Source organism: Drosophila teissieri, chromosome 2R (genome assembly GCF_016746235.2).
Source record: "Drosophila teissieri strain GT53w chromosome 2R, Prin_Dtei_1.1, whole genome shotgun sequence".
NCBI lineage: Eukaryota > Metazoa > Arthropoda > Insecta > Diptera > Drosophilidae > Drosophila > Drosophila teissieri.
Genome location: NC_053030.1, coordinates 16198578 through 16218122, shown reverse-complemented (window position 1 = coordinate 16218122; position 19545 = coordinate 16198578). Strand labels below are relative to the sequence as shown.

The 19545-nt window shown below is 48.1% G+C and overlaps 6 protein-coding genes across 9 annotated transcripts; 2 read left to right on the top strand and 4 right to left on the bottom strand.

Annotated features, from left to right (window-relative positions):
- Positions 1-25: 25 nt before the first annotated feature.
- Positions 26-1646, bottom strand: LOC122615297 (damage-control phosphatase ARMT1). The gene has a single exon (XM_043790323.1). The coding sequence runs from the start codon at positions 1514-1516 to the stop codon at positions 95-97; it is 1422 nt and encodes a 473-aa protein (XP_043646258.1). The 5' UTR covers positions 1517-1646; the 3' UTR covers positions 26-94.
- A 96-nt stretch (positions 1647-1742) lies between these two features.
- LOC122615298 (damage-control phosphatase ARMT1) lies at positions 1743-3785 on the bottom strand. The gene is made up of 5 exons (XM_043790324.1): positions 3557-3785; positions 3323-3428; positions 3159-3255; positions 2091-2957; positions 1743-2032 (listed from the first exon to the last, which is right to left on the bottom strand). The coding sequence occupies exons 1-5, from the start codon at positions 3643-3645 to the stop codon at positions 1881-1883; spliced, it is 1311 nt and encodes a 436-aa protein (XP_043646259.1). The 5' UTR covers positions 3646-3785; the 3' UTR covers positions 1743-1880.
- An 18-nt stretch (positions 3786-3803) lies between these two features.
- On the bottom strand, positions 3804-5662 carry LOC122615295 (damage-control phosphatase ARMT1). Its single transcript, XM_043790322.1, has 4 exons — positions 5283-5662; positions 5110-5226; positions 4319-5051; positions 3804-4259 (listed from the first exon to the last, which is right to left on the bottom strand). The coding sequence occupies exons 1-4, from the start codon at positions 5557-5559 to the stop codon at positions 3950-3952; spliced, it is 1437 nt and encodes a 478-aa protein (XP_043646257.1). The 5' UTR covers positions 5560-5662; the 3' UTR covers positions 3804-3949.
- A 591-nt stretch (positions 5663-6253) lies between these two features.
- On the top strand, positions 6254-8590 carry LOC122612750 (ceramide glucosyltransferase). The gene is given in 2 exon segments (XM_043786563.1): positions 6254-7295; positions 7298-8590. Coding segments are annotated over 2 exon segments (1320 nt in total). The 5' UTR covers positions 6254-6619; the 3' UTR covers positions 7942-8590.
- A 1723-nt stretch (positions 8591-10313) lies between these two features.
- On the top strand, positions 10314-16019 carry LOC122613580 (synaptojanin-1). Of its 3 annotated transcripts, none has more exons than XM_043787812.1 (4): positions 10314-10439; positions 11376-12940; positions 13008-15227; positions 15295-16019. In XM_043787812.1, exons 2-3 carry the CDS (start codon positions 11483-11485, stop codon positions 15204-15206), a joined length of 3657 nt encoding a protein of 1218 aa, XP_043643747.1. In that variant the 5' UTR covers positions 10314-10439; positions 11376-11482; the 3' UTR covers positions 15207-15227; positions 15295-16019. The 3 variants fall into 3 exon arrangements, with proteins under 3 accessions (XP_043643747.1, XP_043643749.1, XP_043643748.1); XM_043787814.1 differs by lacking the exon at positions 10314-10439 and adding an exon at positions 10759-10777; XM_043787813.1 differs by lacking the exon at positions 10314-10439 and adding an exon at positions 10905-10928.
- Positions 16020-16150: 131 nt separating this feature from the next.
- LOC122613581 (outer dynein arm-docking complex subunit 4) lies at positions 16151-19193 on the bottom strand. Of its 2 annotated transcripts, none has more exons than XM_043787816.1 (2): positions 18939-19193; positions 16151-16898 (listed from the first exon to the last, which is right to left on the bottom strand). In XM_043787816.1, the coding sequence occupies exons 1-2, from the start codon at positions 19065-19067 to the stop codon at positions 16224-16226; spliced, it is 804 nt and encodes a 267-aa protein (XP_043643751.1). In that variant the 5' UTR covers positions 19068-19193; the 3' UTR covers positions 16151-16223. The 2 variants fall into 2 exon arrangements, with proteins under 2 accessions (XP_043643751.1, XP_043643750.1); XM_043787815.1 differs by lacking the exon at positions 18939-19193 and adding an exon at positions 17072-17629.
- Between the last annotated feature and the right edge of the window lie 352 nt (positions 19194-19545).

The window sequence follows — 19545 nt, the reverse complement described above, 5'->3', positions numbered from 1 at the left end:
ACTTATTTTAACGACTTACACCGCCTACCATTTAGGAGATAATTTAATAAAACGACAATAGCTACATATAAACATGCGCTGTTAATTGGGATATCTAGCGAGACCAAATGGCATTTCTTGTTGACGGAACGATAATGTCACTCGAGAGTCGATGCTTGATGGCCACTTGTATGACGGCCTTGTCGCCGGTGATCATCCACTCCGGATTCTGCTCGCTCAACTTCTCCACCGTGCAGATGGGCAGCCCGCAATAGATATCCGATTTGATGACGCGCAGGGCACAAACGCTGGTGGGCTGAAAGCCGCGCAGGCAGTCGGAAAACTGGGTAATTGGCTTGTAGTTAATGTCGCCGAGCAGTTTCCGGTAGTTGAGATCTCCTTTGAAAATCACCAGCGCTGCCTGGCTGATGTAGACATACAAGCAGGGCTGCACCCGCTTCATCTGGCTGCAGTCGTGGCCACTCGTCCAGAAGTAGCTCTTGTCGCACAGGATAAACGCACGATCCCTGATGTAGCTCCGTATCCTCTTGCCAAAATAATTCAATTCCTGAAACTCATGCTTGCGAAAGAACTTCAGCAGCCAGTGAAAGTCCCTATGCGTGCAATCCGAGATGAACCACGGGATGGCCTTCACATGGAACCGCACCCGACTGGCCAAGCCCGAATCTATAATATACTCGCCCAGCAGAAGGTCCGCAAAGAGCTCGAATCCCGCATTGTCGCACACGATGTCCACGTAGACGGGGTCACTGGCCTCGGTGAGATCCTTCCATATATCGGACGACTGATCGGCCAACAAATCAATGTCGTATTTGGCAATCTGCTTGTAGATTTTGTCATGCGCACCCCTTCGTGTGATGTTCAAGTCGCCGTGATTGGCCCACGCAGATAGTTTTAGGAGATACTGAAAGTCCTCCTCACTGCGCGTTATCCCTTTGGTGGAGACCAGGATGTCCCTCATCAGAGGCGCCACATTGGCAACAGCGGACGTCTTTTGATCCCTGAAGTAGTCATACTTTGCCAGGGATTCGGATCGCTGGAAGATCGACCAAATGCGACGATACAAGTAGCAATCTGCATGCAACCAAACCGCCGAGAACCATTGCCTTCTGTCCTCTCCAAGTCCCTTTAGGAACGTGTTCCAGCCGTCAGTGTCGGGCGCCTTGACGCGGAATATCTGGAACTCTTTGTTGTTGATTATCTCCTCGCGCAGCAGCTCCAGGCTCCAGATGGTACGCTTCAAATCGAAATGGGCATAGTCACCACACAGCTCAATGATCTCCGGCTCTCGATCCTGCAGAAATTTGATCAAATCTCGCAAGAATGCGGGCGATCTTCGCTTGAAGGTGGCAAAAGCCAAGCTGCGCAGGAATCGGGCGGAAAGTTCATCATTCACTGCAGGAGGATTGTATATGATCAGATTCTTTTCGTTGAACCGCTGTTCCTTCAACTGCTCAATAGCCGTAGGATTCGTGGTGTTCGTCACATCGGTGCGGCTACTATGCTGACTTTGCATTTTGCCTGAAACGGAGAATTTCGAAGCCCTTTGCCAGGAAAAATTTTGATTCCAAAATAAAATATTTCTAAACTTTAATTGCCCCCTGGGCAACTGACGTTCATGTGAGTGAGTGTCTGTGCTTACTAAACAATGCAACAGGATTTCAGAGTACGCCTATGGCTAAAGGCAAATAAAACGTATTAAACGTGCTTAAAATCATTTTGTACAACTAAATTAGTCATGGTTGCAGTGTTTAAGAGTAAATTGAGTATAATTTCTTTCTGGAACTGGGATAGGTCACTGTGAATTTCAACAATTAAGCTAAGCTTATAACGACTAAAACAATTCAACTAATTTGCTGTCCTGGTCCTGAATTCCTTCTTTACTTGCTGGCGAACTGTATTACACCATATTCGCCAGTCAGCATCCACTCCTTATCCTTGGCAAACAGTTGTTCCGCCACGCCTGCGCCCAGTCCGCAGATTAGATCCGCTTTAATCGTGCGCAGAGTGCACAGATTGGAAGGACGAAAGCCTAAATAGGGATAAGAAACATGTAAATAGCTACAGAATTTTAGACAAGATACACTTACCCCTCAAGCAAGTTTCAAAGGACTCCGTGCTGTCCCAGGAGAAGTCGCCTAACAACTTGCGATAGTTAAGGTCACCTTTGAAGATTACGAGTTGCGCCTCCTTTAGGCGATCGTACAGTGGCTTGTTCACCTCGGGCATGCGATAGAACTCGTAGGGACTCGTCCAAAAGTGTTCCAGCGGCGAAAGCTCAAACTTGCCCTCGCTCGTCAAACGCTGCCATTTTTTGCCGACCTCACTCAGCGCCGGTTCCGGATGGTCGGCCAGAAATTGCAGTGTCCAGTGGAAGTCGTGCTCCATCACGTCCGAAATGAACCAGGGAATGGCTTTGGAATTGAAGCGCACCTTGGCAGCCAGTCCCTTGTCGATAATGTACTCAGCCAGGATCAGATCCGTGTACAGCTCATAGCCGGCGTTATCGAAAATGATGTCCACAATGCCCTCTCCGGATGCTCCGTCCAGAGCTTTCCATACCTCCGCGGTGCCGTCAATCAGCAGCTTCTCCTCCAAATCCGTGACCTGGTCAAAGGCATTGCCAGTGGGCTTCACCTGTTTGCCGGAGGTAATGGACAGATCGCACCGGTTGCCCCACAAATTCAGTTTGATCAACTGGCGGAAGGTGTCCGAGTTGCGTTCATTGTGCCGCGTAGCCTTGGCCACCGCCAGCATGGCGTCCACGCTCAGCTTCGCCGCCGTCTGCTTTTGCTGGCTGAAGTAGTCGTGGGCGGACAGATGCGCTGTGGCCCGGAAAATGGATGAGATTTTCCGGTACATGTAGCACTCGGCGTACAGCCAGCAGGTGGAAAAGTAGGTTCTCTTCTCCTTGGGCAGTTTTTCCAGGAATGCATTCCACACTTCAGTGTCGCCATCTGAAAGACGCAGAGTCGTTATTCTTAACATTCTTCATAGAGTACATGAAATAATAACATATATAAATCGCAATCAATTATGAGTACAATGCTGTTACAACAAAATAAATCGGATTGAGTCAGCGCACTCATATTCGCATTGGAACACATATGTAATTACTTGAGTAAGGAAATTGGAGTAAGAGCCTAATGATTGCCTACCATTTCCCTCAAAGGGCTGCAAAGGACCATTGGCCAGGATATCCTCTCGCAGCTGCCTAACCTCCTTGGTAGTTTGTTCAATATCGGCTTGCGCTGCCTGGAAAGCGATTTGATATGAAAGGTTCTAGCCCAAGGTCAAGGGAAATGTGCACACAACTACTCACCGGTCCATATGTGGCCAAGAGGACGTCCTTGTCCTTGACTAGGGAATCCGCGATGGTGGCCAAAGTCGAGGGCAGGCGCACACGGAAGGTGTAGTAGGCGAAGCTCCTGCAATAAATGCCATTTAAATAATGACAATAGCTCAATTTCACGGCTCTGATGTGTGGGTATTTGTTACATATGCGCGGGCCTTATATACACCATCTATAGTAGGCGCTATATTTAGCCCTACTCACTGCTTGTAGAGGGCCGCCAGTTCGGTGTGCGGCGGGGTTGGTCCATCGACAATTCCATTCTTGGCGTCAAAATCCGTATCACTGGCCATGTCGTGGATCTGTGCTGCTCCAAACGAATATGTTTACGGAATTGAACGGCAGCGGAAAGTTTATAAACTTGATAATGTGGCGCGTAGTGTGACCGCCTAGGGGGGAGATGAAAAATACCGAATTTCAAATGTGCCGATAATTTCCCAGGCGATACTTATTTGAATTTTAAAAACAAGACTATTTATTTTATTCAAGTTAAAAGGTACATTTAGATGGCAAAAAGGTACATATAGATGCTTTTGGTTTCGAGATATGTAACGACTATTTATTACCAATAATTTAAACTGACCAGCCTTTACAAGATTAATAGCCAAATTCACGGGTTCCGTCCACGAACTGAATGACCCCGTAACTGCCCGAGACCATCCAGCGGGGATCCTTTCTGCTCAGCGCCTGGCCAACGCCATCGGGCAGGCCGGACATCACTTCGCTCTTGACCCTCCGCAGCACACAAATATTGCTGGGCAGGAAGCCACGGAGGCAGGTGCTCAGCTCCTGGGTGGGCATCCAGCAAACGTCCTGCAGCAGCTTGCGATAGTTTAGCTCACCCTTGAAAACCACAAGCTTGGACTGCTGCAGGGAACTATACAAATCTGGATCCATTTGCGCCATGCTGCAGGACACAAGGACGCAATTAGGAATTGAATATACAGTGGTATCTAGAATGCGTACCTGTAAAATGAGTGTGGTGATGTCCAGAAATGCGAGATTGGCGCCAGCTCGAACTTTCCCTCATCGATGAATTGTAGGAACTTCTTGCCTATCAGACTTATAATGTAGTCCGCATGCTGACTCAAGTACTCCAGCGTCCACTTGAAATCCCGCTCGGTCACATCGTTGACGAACCAAGGGTGGGCCTTCACATGGAACCGCACCTTGTTGGCCAGTCCCTTCTCAATCATGAACTCAGCCAGAACAAAGTCGCTAAACAGTTCGTAGCCAGCGTTGTCCAGTATGAAGTCCACCTGCTTTTGTTTCTTTGGCTTCGGGTTTTCCAAGCACCTCCAGATCTCTGCTGCCTGGTTAACCAGTACGTGCTCATCGGTGGCTGACACCTTTTCCAGCACCTGGCGGTTCGTTTGCTTGACTGTCTCCGTGTCGGTCGCCATATCATTACAGTTGCTCCACATGTTGATTCTCAGAAGCTCGTCGAACACCTCCACGTTATTCTCTGATCGTCGTGTGTACTTGGTCAGGGCCAGTACGTCGTCAATGCTATCCGTGAGCGCCTGCTCCTTGACTTTGGCGAAGAAATCGTAGGACTTCAGGAATACGCTGTTCTCCAGAAAAGAGTGGAGTTTTCGGTGCAGATAGCACTCGGCATGGAGGGAGCTGGCCTTGTAGAAGCTGCGTTCGCCATCAGGCAGACTGCTGATAAAGTTGTTCCAGACTTCTTGATCAGGTTCTAAACAAAAATGAAGGTTTATAATCTTTATAAGAACTCTTAGAAGCTAGAAACCAACCTTCGCCTGTAAAGTTTTGAAACGACTTGTCCGTTTGCAGCTCGTACTTTAGCCTGGAGATCAATCCAATGATGATCTTGAGCTCCTCGCGAGCAGCCTGGGAAAACTCATGTGAGGCTGGAAGAAGAAAAAGTTAATGAAACAACCTAAAATGCTTTCGGGGATTACCTTACCGAATTGGGCTACCAGCTCGGTTTTGTCCCGGGTCAGCGTGTCTATCACGTTGGTCAGGATGACGGGCAGACGACTCCTGAGAGTGAAGAAGGCGAAGCTCTGTTTATAATGGCCCGACATAAAGGCGTTGAGAGGAGTCTGCAGGTTTACGATTTGGTATTTGGCATCGAATTCCGTTCGCAACAGTCGCGATATTTTGCTGGGTTCGGATCCCGTCATGCCTTCATCCTCGGGCTGTTCGCTTTCCGAGGAGGGGTCCTTCGATGAGGATTCCATTTTGTCTGTTTTTGTCTGTGATTTTTGTGCGTTTACTGGTGCATTTTAGCAGAATTTATCTGATTTTGACTGATTTTTCGAAGCTTCAATCTGCTTAGTGTTGGCTAACGCATGTCATGCTGCGCTTATGCGTCGGACTGTTTGGTGATTTCGATTTGTAATGTTTATGCCCAAATGAAGTTATTTAATTTTAATTTACTTATACAATTTTAAATTCATATGCTAATACTTTTTAAGGAATATTTTGTAGTTGCTTACGAATAAATGCAATTTATTACATTTTTGTTTATTAAATTAAAGACCTAAAACTTTTCAGGTAATATTAATTAGCTGCTTTTGAATTAACACAACTTATAACTCTTATTTACCGAAGTTTAGTGAATGTTTAAAAATGTAATGCAAATTAAGGAAGCAAGTGTGGTGGTTCTCAATTATATTTGTATTATTTCACTTCATATATTGTTGTTAGATTGATTTTCAAAATAAATATGTGAAATTAAATATTTCATACAAAATAAATAAAATTACATATTAAGAGCAATAAATTTGAAAATGTCGTTTTTACATATATTTTACATAAGTAGTATTGAAAAATTATATGAGTCGTTAATCAGCTGTCCGGGGAACAGTGCGGCAAAGTGCGCCAGAGTGTGGCCTTTTTTAGCCCCTTTATACTTCCGCATCTGATTCACGTCGCTGCCAACACTGCGCCTTTATTGCAGTTTTATTTGGCAAACGAACGCGACGCGAGGTCTGCAAAATGTTTAAAGCGCGAGAAACGGCCAACCAGTGATTGCACCTCGATTGATCCGTTCGATCCGATCTGATCTCGCAATCGGGCAGCGCAAAACCGCAGGGCAACCGCAGCAAATGCCATCGTGAATAGAAACGCCCATCCACACAGGCACACGAACGGGGATTTGGATTTCAGTTTGGACTCGGAGTCACCACACACGCACACACCCGCGCGGACCCTTGGAGCACCACCCGCACAAACACACACACACACACACAGACACACACGCCGCACACCCCACCAGCCACACGCACACCCGCAACGATGTCACACCTACCTTTGCCGCTTTATGGCTTCGCGGCATTCTTTATGGTTTTCTGGCTGGGCACCTGGATGGTGCATGTGATAGCCATTTGCTACGGCCGCTACAAGTTGCACAAGAAGTCCTGCAAGCTGCCCACAGAGGCACAACCCCTGCCAGGTGTCTCCATTCTCAAGCCGCTCATGGGCGTGGATCCAAATCTGCAGCACAACCTGGAGACCTTCTTCACCATGGACTATCCGCTGTACGAGCTGCTCTTCTGCGTCGAGGACAAGGAGGACCCGGCCATACAGCTGGTCGAGCGACTGCTGGCCAAGTACCCGCTGGTGGACGCCACCCTCTTTGTAGGTGGCTCCGACGTGGGCGTCAACCCCAAGATAAATAACATCCATCCAGGTTATATGGCCGCTAAGTACGACTTTGTGATGATCTCAGACAGCGGCATCAAGATGAAGGACGACACGCTGCTGGACATGGTGCAGAACATGTCCGACAAGCACGCCCTGGTCCACCAGATGCCCTTCACCAGCGACCGGGACGGATTTGCTGCCACCTTCGAGAAGGTCTTCTTCGGCACGGTGCAGAGCAGAATCTATCTATCGGCGGATGTGCTGGGCATCAACTGCCACACAGGCATGTCTTGTCTGCTGCGCAAGGCGGTCATCGACCAGCTGGGCGGCTGCGAGCCTTTGGCTGCTACTTGGCCGAGGATTTCTTCATCGCGCGCAGTGTAACGCGATTGGGCTGGAAGATGCGCATCTCCAACCAGCCAGCGCTGCAGAACAGTGGTCTCTGTGACATCGGAAGCTTCCAGGCGCGGCTCATTCGATGGGCCAAGCTGCGCGTGGCCATGGTGCCCACCACCATACTGCTGGAGCCGCTCTCCGAGTGCATGATCCTCGGCGCCATTGCCGCCTGGTCCGCATCCGTGCTGTTCAGTTGGGATCCGCTGGTGTTCTACCTGGTGCACGTGCTGTGTTGGTTCCTGTCCGACTGGCTGCTGCTCTCCATTGTCCAGCACGGCTCGATGCCGTTCCACAAGTTCGAGTTCGTCGTCGGCTGGCTGTTCAGAGAGCTGACCGGACCCTATCTGTTCCTGCACGCCCTCTGGAATCCGGCCATCCGTTGGCGCGCCCGCACCTACAAGCTTCACTGGGGCGGAGTGGCCTACGAACTGAACAGCCCCGCCACCGATGCTGCCAACGACCCGCTGACGCCACAGCCACAGCCCGCACCCACGTTAGAGCCTGCGGTAGCCAACGCGGGAACAACGGTGGACACGCTGATCTGCACGGGCGCCAAGCAGCGACTGCTGGTGTCGTAGCACCTAATAGTTAAGTTTGTTATTTTGTACTTGTGAGCGAACCAACTCAGCGGACTGCAAGCGACTGGCGGGCGGCGTCTAGCGTCTGGTAGTAGTATTATTAGCTGAACCTTAGTCACTACGTAAGTCTAGACTTAAAGCTGTAAAAATGGCGAATGCGGAGCGGCATCCACGCACTCCACCAGGACGTGAAGCACGGCAGGCGGAGCTAGATTAGTTTAGAGACACAGTTTAGACGACGAGCGTATCGCTGCGATTGCTCGCCAAAGATTTAGATGTAGGCGTTCGAGCAGATCGACCCGGGCGCATTTTGGTGGCTTCATGGAAACTGGTTAATGATGCTTTGTGTATATATATATATAGCGTACATATTTGGTAGCCAGCCTGTACAGACGTTAGCCCTAGTTAGCAATATGATTTCGTTAGTTCTCCCCGCTTCTGTTGTTGCTTTATTGAGTTGTAATTATTTATTTTGGCCAAGCACACTAGGTATACTGTTATCGCTAAGCCTATACTTATGATTACTTTTGGTTAAGTTGTTTGTGTTGTTTTCTGTTTGTCCCAGCTGCTGTACATAAGCGCCAAAAGGGAATGCCATTGAATAAATCAAGTCGAATCGAATCGAAACGATCGTGAGAATGAAAACCCATTAGGTTCTGATTGATGTTTATTTGCGGTACCGTTTTTCATAGATCCCCTCACCTTATCAGTTAGCTGACTCAGTGGGGTTTTGACCAAATAGGTGGTAAATGTTTGGCTGAGTCACACCATCGACTACACTCGGTTTCAGCGTAATTATCACCGCACACTTGACTCGACCCCACGCTCCCAATGCGGGTCTAGCAGCGATCGCAGTCCAGTGTGTGTGTGTGTGTGTTGGTCTGAGTTATGTGGGAGGTGATGGGTCAGGCTGGCGCTGGCGGCGAGCATTATAACGTACTATAGATGCTGCTCGTAGAACCTTCCAGTCATGTGATCGTGTGGGATTGGTCTGGGGGAAAATTCTTTCGATTTCTTTCCACACAGCCCCTTATCGTACTGAGCTTAAGCCGCGACAAGCCGACAAGCGAGCGACACGAAAACATATTTATGAATTAAACGACTACACAGATACGAGAAGCGGGCATATCAGCGGCAAAGGGAGCAAAAAGCGATTATACATATACATATACATATATAGTTGGACCTTCGATGCAGGTCCGGAACCAACCTAGGCCGACGCCTATAGCTTACGCATTAAGTAATAACAATTAGGCGGAGACGTATTCTAATGAACCAGGGTAGATATATTTGGTGGGCCATACACTATAAACGACTGCTGATATTTTTTGCACAGCCGCCATGCCTAAAATGGGTGAAAATGCAATTTAAACGGAATAAACGGAATGACGTACTTTGGGGAGGGAGTGCTAAAAATTCCGAATGCGGCCATATCTTGATGGAATTATGTAAATTAATCAATCGTTATCAGTACGCAAGGCACGGCGATCCACTCGAATTTCAGTTAAGCGATTAGATAACATTGGGGGAATGCGAAAAACCCTTCGACTAAATTTGTTGCTTTGTTTGCCAAGCTATGTAAGCCGAACTATGAGAATAATGTACGAGTATATACATATATATGAGTAATTAGTGTGTATTTTTTAAATAAATTCGTATTCTAAGCCTACAACTAGTCAAACATATTTACCGAATAAACGGAAAAGCATGACCAATATAAATCCGCTTGTGTTTACTTTTCCAGTTCACAAAGAATGCTGTGTAATGCATATTTATTTGCGTCCTCCGGTTTCTGATAACGCAGATTGGAATGAATCACACAATTGTCTGTGATTTACAATTAGAGGTTTTGTTGCGACCATTGAGATTGCTCAAAATGGCCGCAATGGGCTATCTAATCGACTTGGAATAGCAATGTGGGCACGTGAGAAGTGCCAAAATAAGTAAATAATCATTACATTTACATATGTGCATAAATGATAATTCGGATGAAACAGTAGACGATGAGTTAGGCGATCTATGTACTTCCTATTAAGTGACTAATCCCCATAGAATGCTGAGACCCAATATTTTTAAAGCAACACTGCGTTGTTGAATTTCCTGTTAGCCTAAAGTAGCCAGCGAGAAATAGCCAAAAGTTGGGTCGTTTCTTATCAGTATAATTAGAAAAGTGTGCAGCTTTGAGGCGAATAAGATTACTATATTTGTCCCAGTTAGATGAAAATAAAAAAATGTGCCAGATACTTCAGGCCACTGATAGAGTGCTCCTATCCTCGCGCAATCTTCAAGTGCCGGGCGTAATCTTCAAAAATGCTCAATACACTTGACTTTGTTTTTTAGTACACAATTTAAGTTAAACCTTTAGATTGGCGCGCAGATCTAAATCGACAGCTCGATAATTATCGAGGCGATATAGAATGCTGTCGTTTTCCGGCTTACCAAATACGGTCATACCGGGCAAAGCTCTCCAAAATTTTGCAATAAAATTGCAAACAAAGGTACTAGGGGTATTAAAACACGTAAAAAAAAGGATTTTATGTGGCAATGGCTTTGTGAAAACTAGTGATATCCCTTATAAGTGTTCGCGAAGCACGCCGCTAGTTGGCTGCCTTAAAAAACGGTCGAAAGCCTGTGCAAATTGCTCGTGAAAAATCCATAGAATGCACAAAAAATGTTTATCAGTCACTTACACACGCACACACACGCACAAGCAGAGAGTGTGAGAGAGCGAGAGAGAGCACAGCTGTCGCCGGTGCATGTGAGTGCTGCCTGTGCGTGTGTGTGCGTGAACTTGAGTGGGAGGCGGAAAATATTGGACAAATTCCTCCGCTTTTCGGTTTGTTTATGTTTAAAAGTTGCCTATTGATTTTTAACAGGCGCCCGAAATTTTAGTGCCATTTTGGTTCAAAGTGTCTGTTGTGCTAGCTACAGTTTCCCATATTCACTCACTTTGTTCAAACGTAATTCAAGGAATCATCTACTTTGTGGTAAAAAATGAACTGCAAATTTGAGCTCATTTTATTTATTACTAAGTGCGAGTTAAAGTTTATCACAAAATTGAGTAGAAGTGCCTACATTGCTTAGCAAGACTTTCAGTAAACACTCATGCAAATATTTCTTAAAACATTTTAAAAGCTAAAAACAAATAATGTGTTTGCTAAGAACATTATACATATGTACTTGGTAGAGAAAATATTATGATAAACAAGTTTAAAAATGCTGCTCATAAATTGAATGCTAATGTGTCCCGAGCTTTTAAGATTGCAATAGAATTTCAATATTGCACTTAAACTTTAAAAAGGAAAACTATTCTCATTAAAACATATGTGCATTGTAGATAAGAATGGATCTTCTTAGTTATGCAACTGATACACCCTACTACAAAGTAACTTGTGAAATACACCCACAATTAAATGGTATTTCCCCACCCACAGATGTCTTAGCTTTGTGCTGCTGGCCACAAAACTTGAACTGCAGACAGTAAGGACGAATCACACTACTCGACTCCCAACAACACAAAAGGCAGAGAGATCCCAGCAAGATGGCCATGTCCAAGGTGATCCGCGTGCTGGAGAAGTCCATTGCCCCCTCGCCGCACAGCGTACTACTGGAGCATCGGAACAAGAGCGACAGCATCCTGTTCGAGTCGCATGCGGTGGCCCTGCTCACCCAGCAGGAGACGGATGTGATCCGGAAGCAGTACACCAAGGTCTGCGACGCCTACGGATGTCTGGGTGCCCTCCAGCTGAATGCCGGCGAGAGCACCGTGCTGTTCCTGGTGCTGGTCACCGGCTGCGTGTCCATGGGCAAGATCGGCGACATCGAGATCTTCCGGATCACGCAAACCACTTTCGTCTCGCTGCAGAATGCGGCGCCCAACGAGGACAAGATCAGCGAGGTTCGCAAGCTACTAAACTCGGGCACCTTCTACTTTGCCCACACCAACGCCAGTGCGTCGGCATCCGGCGCCTCATCGTACCGGTTCGATATCACGCTTTGCGCCCAGCGACGTCAGCAAACGCAGGAGACCGACAATCGTTTCTTCTGGAACCGCATGATGCACATCCACCTGATGCGCTTCGGTATCGATTGCCAGTCCTGGTTGCTGCAGGCCATGTGCGGCTCTGTGGAGGTGCGCACCGTCTACATCGGTGCCAAACAGGCCCGTGCGGCCATCATCTCCCGGCTGAGCTGCGAACGGGCTGGCACGCGGTTCAATGTTCGCGGTACCAACGATGAGGGCTATGTGGCAAACTTCGTGGAAACCGAGCAGGTTATCTACGTGGACGGCGACGTTACCAGTTATGTGCAGACGCGAGGATCGGTGCCGCTCTTTTGGGAACAGCCGGGCGTCCAGGTCGGTTCGCACAAGGTGAAGCTGTCGCGAGGATTCGAGACATCGGCCGCTGCCTTTGATCGGCACATGAGCATGATGAGGCAACGTTATGGCTACCAGACGGTGGTGAACCTGCTAGGCAGCTCCCTTGTCGGCAGCAAGGAGGGCGAGGCCATGCTGAGCAATGAGTTCCAGCGCCATCACGGCATGTCGGCCCACAAGGATGTGCCGCATGTGGTGTTTGACTATCATCAGGAGTGTCGCGGCGGCAACTTCTCGGCTCTGGCCAAGCTCAAGGAACGGATCGTGGCCTGCGGAGCTAACTACGGCGTCTTCCACGCGTCCAATGGTCAGGTGTTGCGCGAACAGTTCGGTGTTGTGCGCACGAATTGCCTCGACTGTTTGGACAGGACGAACTGTGTGCAGACGTATCTCGGGCTTGACACGCTCGGTATCCAGCTAGAGGCTTTGAAAATGGGCGGCAAACAGCAGAACATTTCGCGGTTTGAGGAGATCTTCCGCCAGATGTGGATCAACAACGGAAATGAGGTCAGCAAGATCTACGCCGGCACCGGGGCCATTCAGGGTGGATCCAAGTTAATGGACGGTGCGCGATCTGCAGCAAGGACAATTCAAAATAATCTACTGGACAACTCTAAGCAGGTACGCAGCGACTTTCCATTAAAGATAAATCATATTTCTTACATTACTTCCGTTTTTAAATATTTAGGAAGCCATTGACGTTCTGTTAGTGGGATCCACGCTTAGCTCGGAACTGGCGGATCGGGCTCGCATCCTGCTGCCATCCAACATGCTGCATGCGCCCACCACTGTGTTGAGAGAGCTATGCAAGCGGTACACGGAGTATGTGCGTCCTCGCATGGCCCGTGTAGCCGTGGGTACCTATAATGTCAATGGCGGCAAGCACTTCCGCAGCATTGTGTTCAAGGACTCGCTGGCCGATTGGCTGCTCGACTGCCACGCCCTTGCCCGCTCCAAAGCGCTTGTAGATGTGAACAATCCGTCGGAGAACGTCGATCACCCGGTGGATATCTACGCCATTGGATTCGAGGAGATTGTCGATCTGAATGCTTCCAACATAATGGCGGCCAGCACAGACAATGCCAAGTTGTGGGCCGAGGAGCTGCAGAAAACGATCTCGCGGGACAATGACTACGTCCTGCTCACTTACCAGCAACTGGTGGGCGTGTGCCTATACATCTACATCCGACCGGAGCACGCCCCCCACATCCGGGACGTGGCCATCGACTGTGTTAAGACAGGTTTGGGTGGTGCCACTGGCAACAAGGGTGCCTGTGCCATTCGCTTTGTGCTTCATGGCACCTCCATGTGCTTCGTGTGCGCCCACTTTGCAGCCGGGCAGTCTCAGGTGGCTGAAAGGAACGCTGACTACGCGGAGATCACCCGGAAGCTGGCCTTTCCCATGGGCAGGACACTAAAATCGCACGACTGGGTATTTTGGTGCGGCGACTTTAACTACCGCATCGACATGGAAAAGGACGAGTTAAAGGAGTGCGTACGAAATGGAGATCTTACAACCGTCCTCGAGTTCGATCAATTGCGCAAGGAGCAGGAGGCGGGCAATGTGTTTGGCGAATTTCTCGAGGGAGAGGTCACATTCGATCCAACGTACAAGTATGATTTGTTTAGCGACGACTACGACACCTCGGAGAAACAGCGAGCGCCCGCCTGGACAGATCGGGTGCTCTGGCGTCGGAGGAAGGCGCTGGCCGAGGGCGACTTTGCTGCCTCAGCCTGGAATCCCGGCAAGCTGATTCACTACGGTCGCTCGGAGCTAAAGCAGAGTGATCATAGACCCGTGATCGCTATTATTGATGCTGAGATAATGGAGATCGATCAGCAGCGTAGACGTGCCGTATTTGAGCAGGTCATCCGAGATCTGGGTCCGCCGGACTCCACGATTGTGGTACATGTGCTGGAGTCGTCGGCGACAGGAGATGAGGATGGACCAACCATCTACGACGAGAATGTTATGTCGGCCCTGATTACCGAGCTGTCCAAAATGGGAGAGGTCACTTTGGTGCGCTATGTGGAGGACACGATGTGGGTCACATTTCGTGATGGAGAGTCGGCTTTAAATGCGTCTACTAAGAAGAGTATTCAAGTATGCGGATTGGATCTTATCCTGGAGCTGAAGTCAAGCGACTGGCAGCATCTGGTGGACAGCGAGATAGAGCTATGCACCACGAACACCATACCGCTGTGCGCTAATCCTGTAGAGCATGCACAACTCCTGCAGGCCATAACGCCGGAGTTGCCCCAGCGGCCCAAGCAGCCGCCCACACGTCCCCCAGCCCGCCCCCCAATGCCTATGTCGCCAAAGAACTCACCACGCCACCTGCCCCACGTCGGGGTCATCAGCATTGTGCCCAAGCCGGCAAAGCCACCGATGCCACCGCAACCGCAATCTCAACCTCTTATTCCGTCGCCGCTTCAGCCGCAAGCGGCGCCGCCTCGCCCGCCGGCAATGGACACCACGCCATCCTCCAAATCGCAATCGCCCACGGAACTTGTGTCTGCCAGTTCCTCGACGACCTCCTCGGGAAAGACTTCGCCCACGGCTCCAGCTGTGCTCTCCGGACCGCCGACACCGCCACGCCAAGTGCAGAGCAAGCAAGCCACACCCGTCTCAACGCCCACGCGCCAAGTCGGCTCGCCCAAGGATCAGATTCCGCCTGATACCGCCTACGAAACCGCCAGTAACATTTACGAGGAGATCCAGGAGGATGTGCCAGCGCCACGCCATCCGCCGCCTGCTGCACCGCCGCCAGTGATAGGAGCACCGATGGGACCGCCGCCACCGCTGCCGAATCGTAGGGGCCCACCACCCATACCAAATAGGAGCGGCAATGCTCCGCCGCTGCCCACGCGACCCGCCAACAACTGAGCGTCAGGCTACGCACACGGGGTTGGTTAAGAATCCAAGAAATGTCCAGCCTCATCCGCAACTTAACTTATAATGGCTATATTTACAGCTCGCTGTCTTGCACTCCGATTGCATTCCGAATCGCTGTATTTAATGTTATATATACTCGAATATATTGGGCCACCCATGGAGGAGAACTCCTGGCAATATCTGCACTTCGCATGGAATCTAAGTTACTAGTGTATTACCTGTTTGTTTGTTTCGTTAGTTTCTAGCCGGAATCAAACTGAATTTAAAGTAAACTAATTAGTTCCACATAGCTAAAGCCCAAACGACCCCACAACGCTACTCTTCTATTGTTTTTTAATTGTTTTCTTGCTGGCCAGACGTACTCAACCCAATTGCATCGGATTTGCCGAGGACGAAGAAATGGAATAATGAAGTATATGGGCGACAAAGTATTACACTAATCTGCATAAATGTAATGTTTAAATGAATTATAGCCGTACTAGTCAAATTATGAAATAAAATTATAAACACTGAAGCAGCAATCGAACTCAGTAAAAGATTCCAATTTGAGTGACATACCCAAAAACATATATCCATTGTTATTGAACAACTATTGAGATAAATTACATATTATTCCACATTGTTAAACTATCGTTGTATTCCGTCAATTTGAGGCTACATTCAGATTTATGTTTCGGTTGACTGCAAAATATATATCAATGTAATTGAGAAATTCCAATTGCTCTGTTCAAAAGTTGAAGTTACGCCTAAGATTAACCAAGTAGCATACAACAAAATAAAACAGTTGGACCGCCGTAGTCGCTGCTCCACATGAATATTCGCTAAAAGCATTGGGTCTAAATTGGAAATTAATAAAAACTCAATTCAAAAATCTAAGCAAAATGTAAAAGTACTTAATTGATTTATTTATTCACTTTCAGTTTATCAAGCAAACTCAATTCAAACAGAAACTTAACACCGGAAGCTGAAGATGTCAGTAGGATCATGTAGCTGGAACCACTAGAACCACTAGAACCACTTGGGCAGAGCGTCATGCGGCAGGTTCTTGTGGTTGGGCAGCGCCGTGCAGGGACGCTGTTGGCGCCAGAACTCCTGCCGTTTGTTAAGGAACTCCACCGCCTCGCGGGCGTAGGCGGAGATACTCTCCGTGTGTGTGTCCGCACGGACCAAGTCCGGATGGAGCAGCAACTTCTCCAGGTATTCCTTGTCCACGCACAGTTCGCCCAGCAGCTTGCGGGCGTTGCGTCGCTCCAGATCCGCTCGACTGGGCTTCTGGCGCGTCCTGGCACTGGTTCCCGTTGCACCGGCTGCCTGTGATTTCGGTGTATCCTCGCCGGACTTTCGGGACTTTCCACTCTTGGGCACAGTGGCCGCTGGTCCTGGTGGACCCGGCTTGCTGCCAATGGTATTCTCAATGGCCTCCTGAGTTTTCTGCACGCCTAGGCGAAACAAAGCCAGTTCCGGACGAGCCCGCAATCCGCGGTGGAAGAACATCAGGCTCTGCTCGAACTGGCCGAGATAGTAGAGCGACTCAGCCTTCTGGTAGATGGCTCGAATGTTGTTCTTGTCCTCGCCAAGAGCCGTCTCCGCATCCTGCAGAGCCTTGGACGCCTCGCCCAGCAACAAGTAGCACTTGCTACGCGAAATCAAAGCGTTGATGTCGGTGCCATTCAGCTCCAGAGCCTGAAATGTTATGGTCTAGTTAGCTAGTTTTCGAAACATCAGTAGAGATCTTAAAAAAACCTTACTTAACAACCTATTATGAGTGACAAATGCTATTGAAAGGAGATAATATGCCTAGGCTAAACTAGATGACCCTGGAGTAAGGGAGATCCTTATAAGAGAAGCAGGAGCACCTTGCAGAAAAAGTGTATGGCGTTCTCGGGATTGGCGTTCTTGATCTCCTTGAGGCCCAGTGCGATCACTGAACTGATGTCCGCCTCGTCCGGGATGAGCAGTGCCTCGTTGCGGTCCTGTTTTTGCTTGATCTGGAGGCTCTGCTTGATGTCAAAGGCTCCAGCGCTGACCGCCGCCGCCCGATCCTTGTCCGTGTAGAAGTCGACGAAGTTCTCCTTGGGCTTCTTCTTCTTGGCGATCTGCTCCTCGATCTTTTTGCGTGCGGCCCTAAGTTCGGCCTCGATTCGATTGCCGCGCTTGCCGCCCGCAGCGTCGCCTCCAGCTCCGCCACCAGCTCCTCCGTCATCCCCCTGCTTTCCATCCCGTCCGGCACCGCGTCCGCCCCGATCCGTGGACTCACGCCTCTCCCAGATGGGTGGCTTGTGGGAGCGTCCTTTGGAGCGGCGATTCGTCTCGTCCTGAGACTCCTCCTCAGCCGCTGCGCCGGTGCGGATGAAGCTCTGCAGCAGCTCCTGCTCCTTGTCCACAGCAAGGATGGTGTTCAGCACGTTCGACATCTTTGTATAATATCCTTGAGAATATCCTGTTGGAGGGGAATTTCCAACGTCCGACGATTGGCGTAATGTTCAAATACCCAACTCCTGACCAAAGCACTCGCCGATTGATTGGGGCAATGATGGGCTGTTGCCAGGAAACTGGCGCCTCCAAATGGGTTAGCAATCGATAACAAAACAACCATGCCTGCTGTGCCAGGTGCCACATATCAGGTGTCAGGCACCAGGTGTCGTGTCGTGTCGTGTCGTTTGGCGGTGTGAATGCCAAGAACAATGGCCTCCATGTGGGTCACGACCTTGGAACGCCCTCTTAGAAGGTGAAGCTGGATATCCATATCGAATTTAGTATCTACTCTCAGAGGTCCCCGAGATGATCATATGATAAACTGGTTTAAATTGGGTCTGTATGTTGTTAACCAAACCTGGCCAACGTGTCGTATGAGTAACTTTTGTTTATGTGTCAGGGGCGACTATTGCTATTAATTGATTGAATCAAAACAAAGCAATATTGAAGTAATTCCTCTATAATTAAATGTTTATTAAGTATCAAATTTCTCAGCGTGTGATTGGTTTGCTGGCAAAGCAGAATCGGAAGTAAACTGGCATAAGGGTCGTATGAGTAATACTTTGTTAACGATCAACTTATAAAAAAATTACAATAGTTAAAAAAAACTTTTTTGTAAACTATAACTTATTGAAACACATCAAATCATCGTCACAACCAAAAACTGCGTTTCAGAATTTTCTGCGGTTGCTCTACAGGTTTACAGTTTGAGAGCACTGTGAATGTCAAACTGTGCTCCTTGCTGTTGAACTAGTATTAGTTCCGAGCTTTAAGGAGCTTTTAGCGTGTGTCCTTTCCCGCCAAGTGAATTTCCTTGCTCAGAAACAAAGCTTTCAACGTTTCAAAATTAAAAAAAGAAACTAACGTAAAGTATCTCCGCCGTTAAATCCTATTTGTATGTACCTTCAGAACATTATTCAAATTTGGGATAGTGCATATTAACTTTATAATGATACTTTACTTTCAAATGATTTAAACTTACGAAATTCAAATAAGGCAATAGCATCTTGAAATATTTTTATATTGTTATGGTCTTAGAAGTCTGCATTAAATGTTTAGTCAAATGCCTACGATAATAAATGGTTTTCCTAATTTAACCCTAAATCCAACTTTATATAAGTAACTTGTTACTTATTCAAATTTTTAAATGGTAATAATTCTTTATTGAAGTCATATTTGGTTAGTGTTCTTAACTCCCTTGGTTTTCCGGAATATGCTTCTTAAATGCTTATGAGTTTCCCAACGCACCTGATTGTAACCGAAGAGAGCCTTCTCATACGCCCGAACTTTCATGTGGTTGTTGGACTGATCGCATAGCAGTTTTATATTGGTCTCGATCTCTTCGAGAGTATCCACCTTCGGTTTCTTGCGCGGCATTTTAAATATATACCAACTATACTGGTTAGTAGATATAGGAGGTTATTAAGATCGTATATTACAACTTCATAGTTTCACATTTTCCACCCTTTAAGTATCTGTGGCTTCTTCACTCCGTATTCAAAAATTGACGTCTGTACGCGACGGTTGACGTTGAGCAACTGAATAATGTGCCTTCACTTTGCATTTGGCCCAACTTGGCTCAGCTCTAGACCTCCAACCCATGGCGTCCATCACCATCACCATCACCCCCTCACAAGCTGCAACTGAGGGGTTCCGGCTTTTCTTTACTTTGTATACCAGTTTACATGCGCTGACAAGCGGCAATAAACTTCAATAAAGTTTCATTAATATCTCAACAAACCCCGCTGAGCACTCGGAAAACACCACAATATCCTTGGGATACCGCAAAATATATGTTTTTGTTATGAAAGATCTACTAGCATTTTCATTTTGTCATCCATCAGCAGTGAGTTCG

Excerpts from the sequence above, each read along its gene's own strand:
- LOC122613581 (XM_043787815.1), bottom strand. The coding sequence starts at position 17,629 with ATGTCGAACGTGCTGAACACCATCCTTGCTGTGGACAAGGAGCAGGAG. Across the intron at positions 16,899-17,071 it reads CCATACACTTTTTCTGCAAG|GCTCTGGAGCTGAATGGCAC; the intron begins GTGCTCCTGCTT and ends ATAACATTTCAG.
- LOC122615298 (XM_043790324.1), bottom strand. The coding sequence starts at position 3,645 with ATGGCCAGTGATACGGATTTTGACGCCAAGAATGGAATTGTCGATGGA. Across the intron at positions 3,429-3,556 it reads CTGGCGGCCCTCTACAAGCA|GAGCTTCGCCTACTACACCT; the intron begins GTGAGTAGGGCT and ends CATTTATTGCAG. Across the intron at positions 2,958-3,158 it reads GCAGCCCTTTGAGGGAAATG|ATGGCGACACTGAAGTGTGG; the intron begins GTAGGCAATCAT and ends TGCGTCTTTCAG.
- LOC122615295 (XM_043790322.1), bottom strand. The coding sequence starts at position 5,559 with ATGGAATCCTCATCGAAGGACCCCTCCTCGGAAAGCGAACAGCCCGAG. Across the intron at positions 5,227-5,282 it reads CGAGCTGGTAGCCCAATTCG|CCTCACATGAGTTTTCCCAG; the intron begins GTAAGGTAATCC and ends TTCTTCTTCCAG. Across the intron at positions 4,260-4,318 it reads TCACCACACTCATTTTACAG|CATGGCGCAAATGGATCCAG; the intron begins GTACGCATTCTA and ends TGTGTCCTGCAG.
- LOC122613580 (XM_043787812.1), top strand. The coding sequence starts at position 11,483 with ATGGCCATGTCCAAGGTGATCCGCGTGCTGGAGAAGTCCATTGCCCCC. Across the intron at positions 12,941-13,007 it reads TACTGGACAACTCTAAGCAG|GAAGCCATTGACGTTCTGTT; the intron begins GTACGCAGCGAC and ends TTAAATATTTAG.
- LOC122615297 (XM_043790323.1), bottom strand. The coding sequence starts at position 1,516 with ATGCAAAGTCAGCATAGTAGCCGCACCGATGTGACGAACACCACGAAT.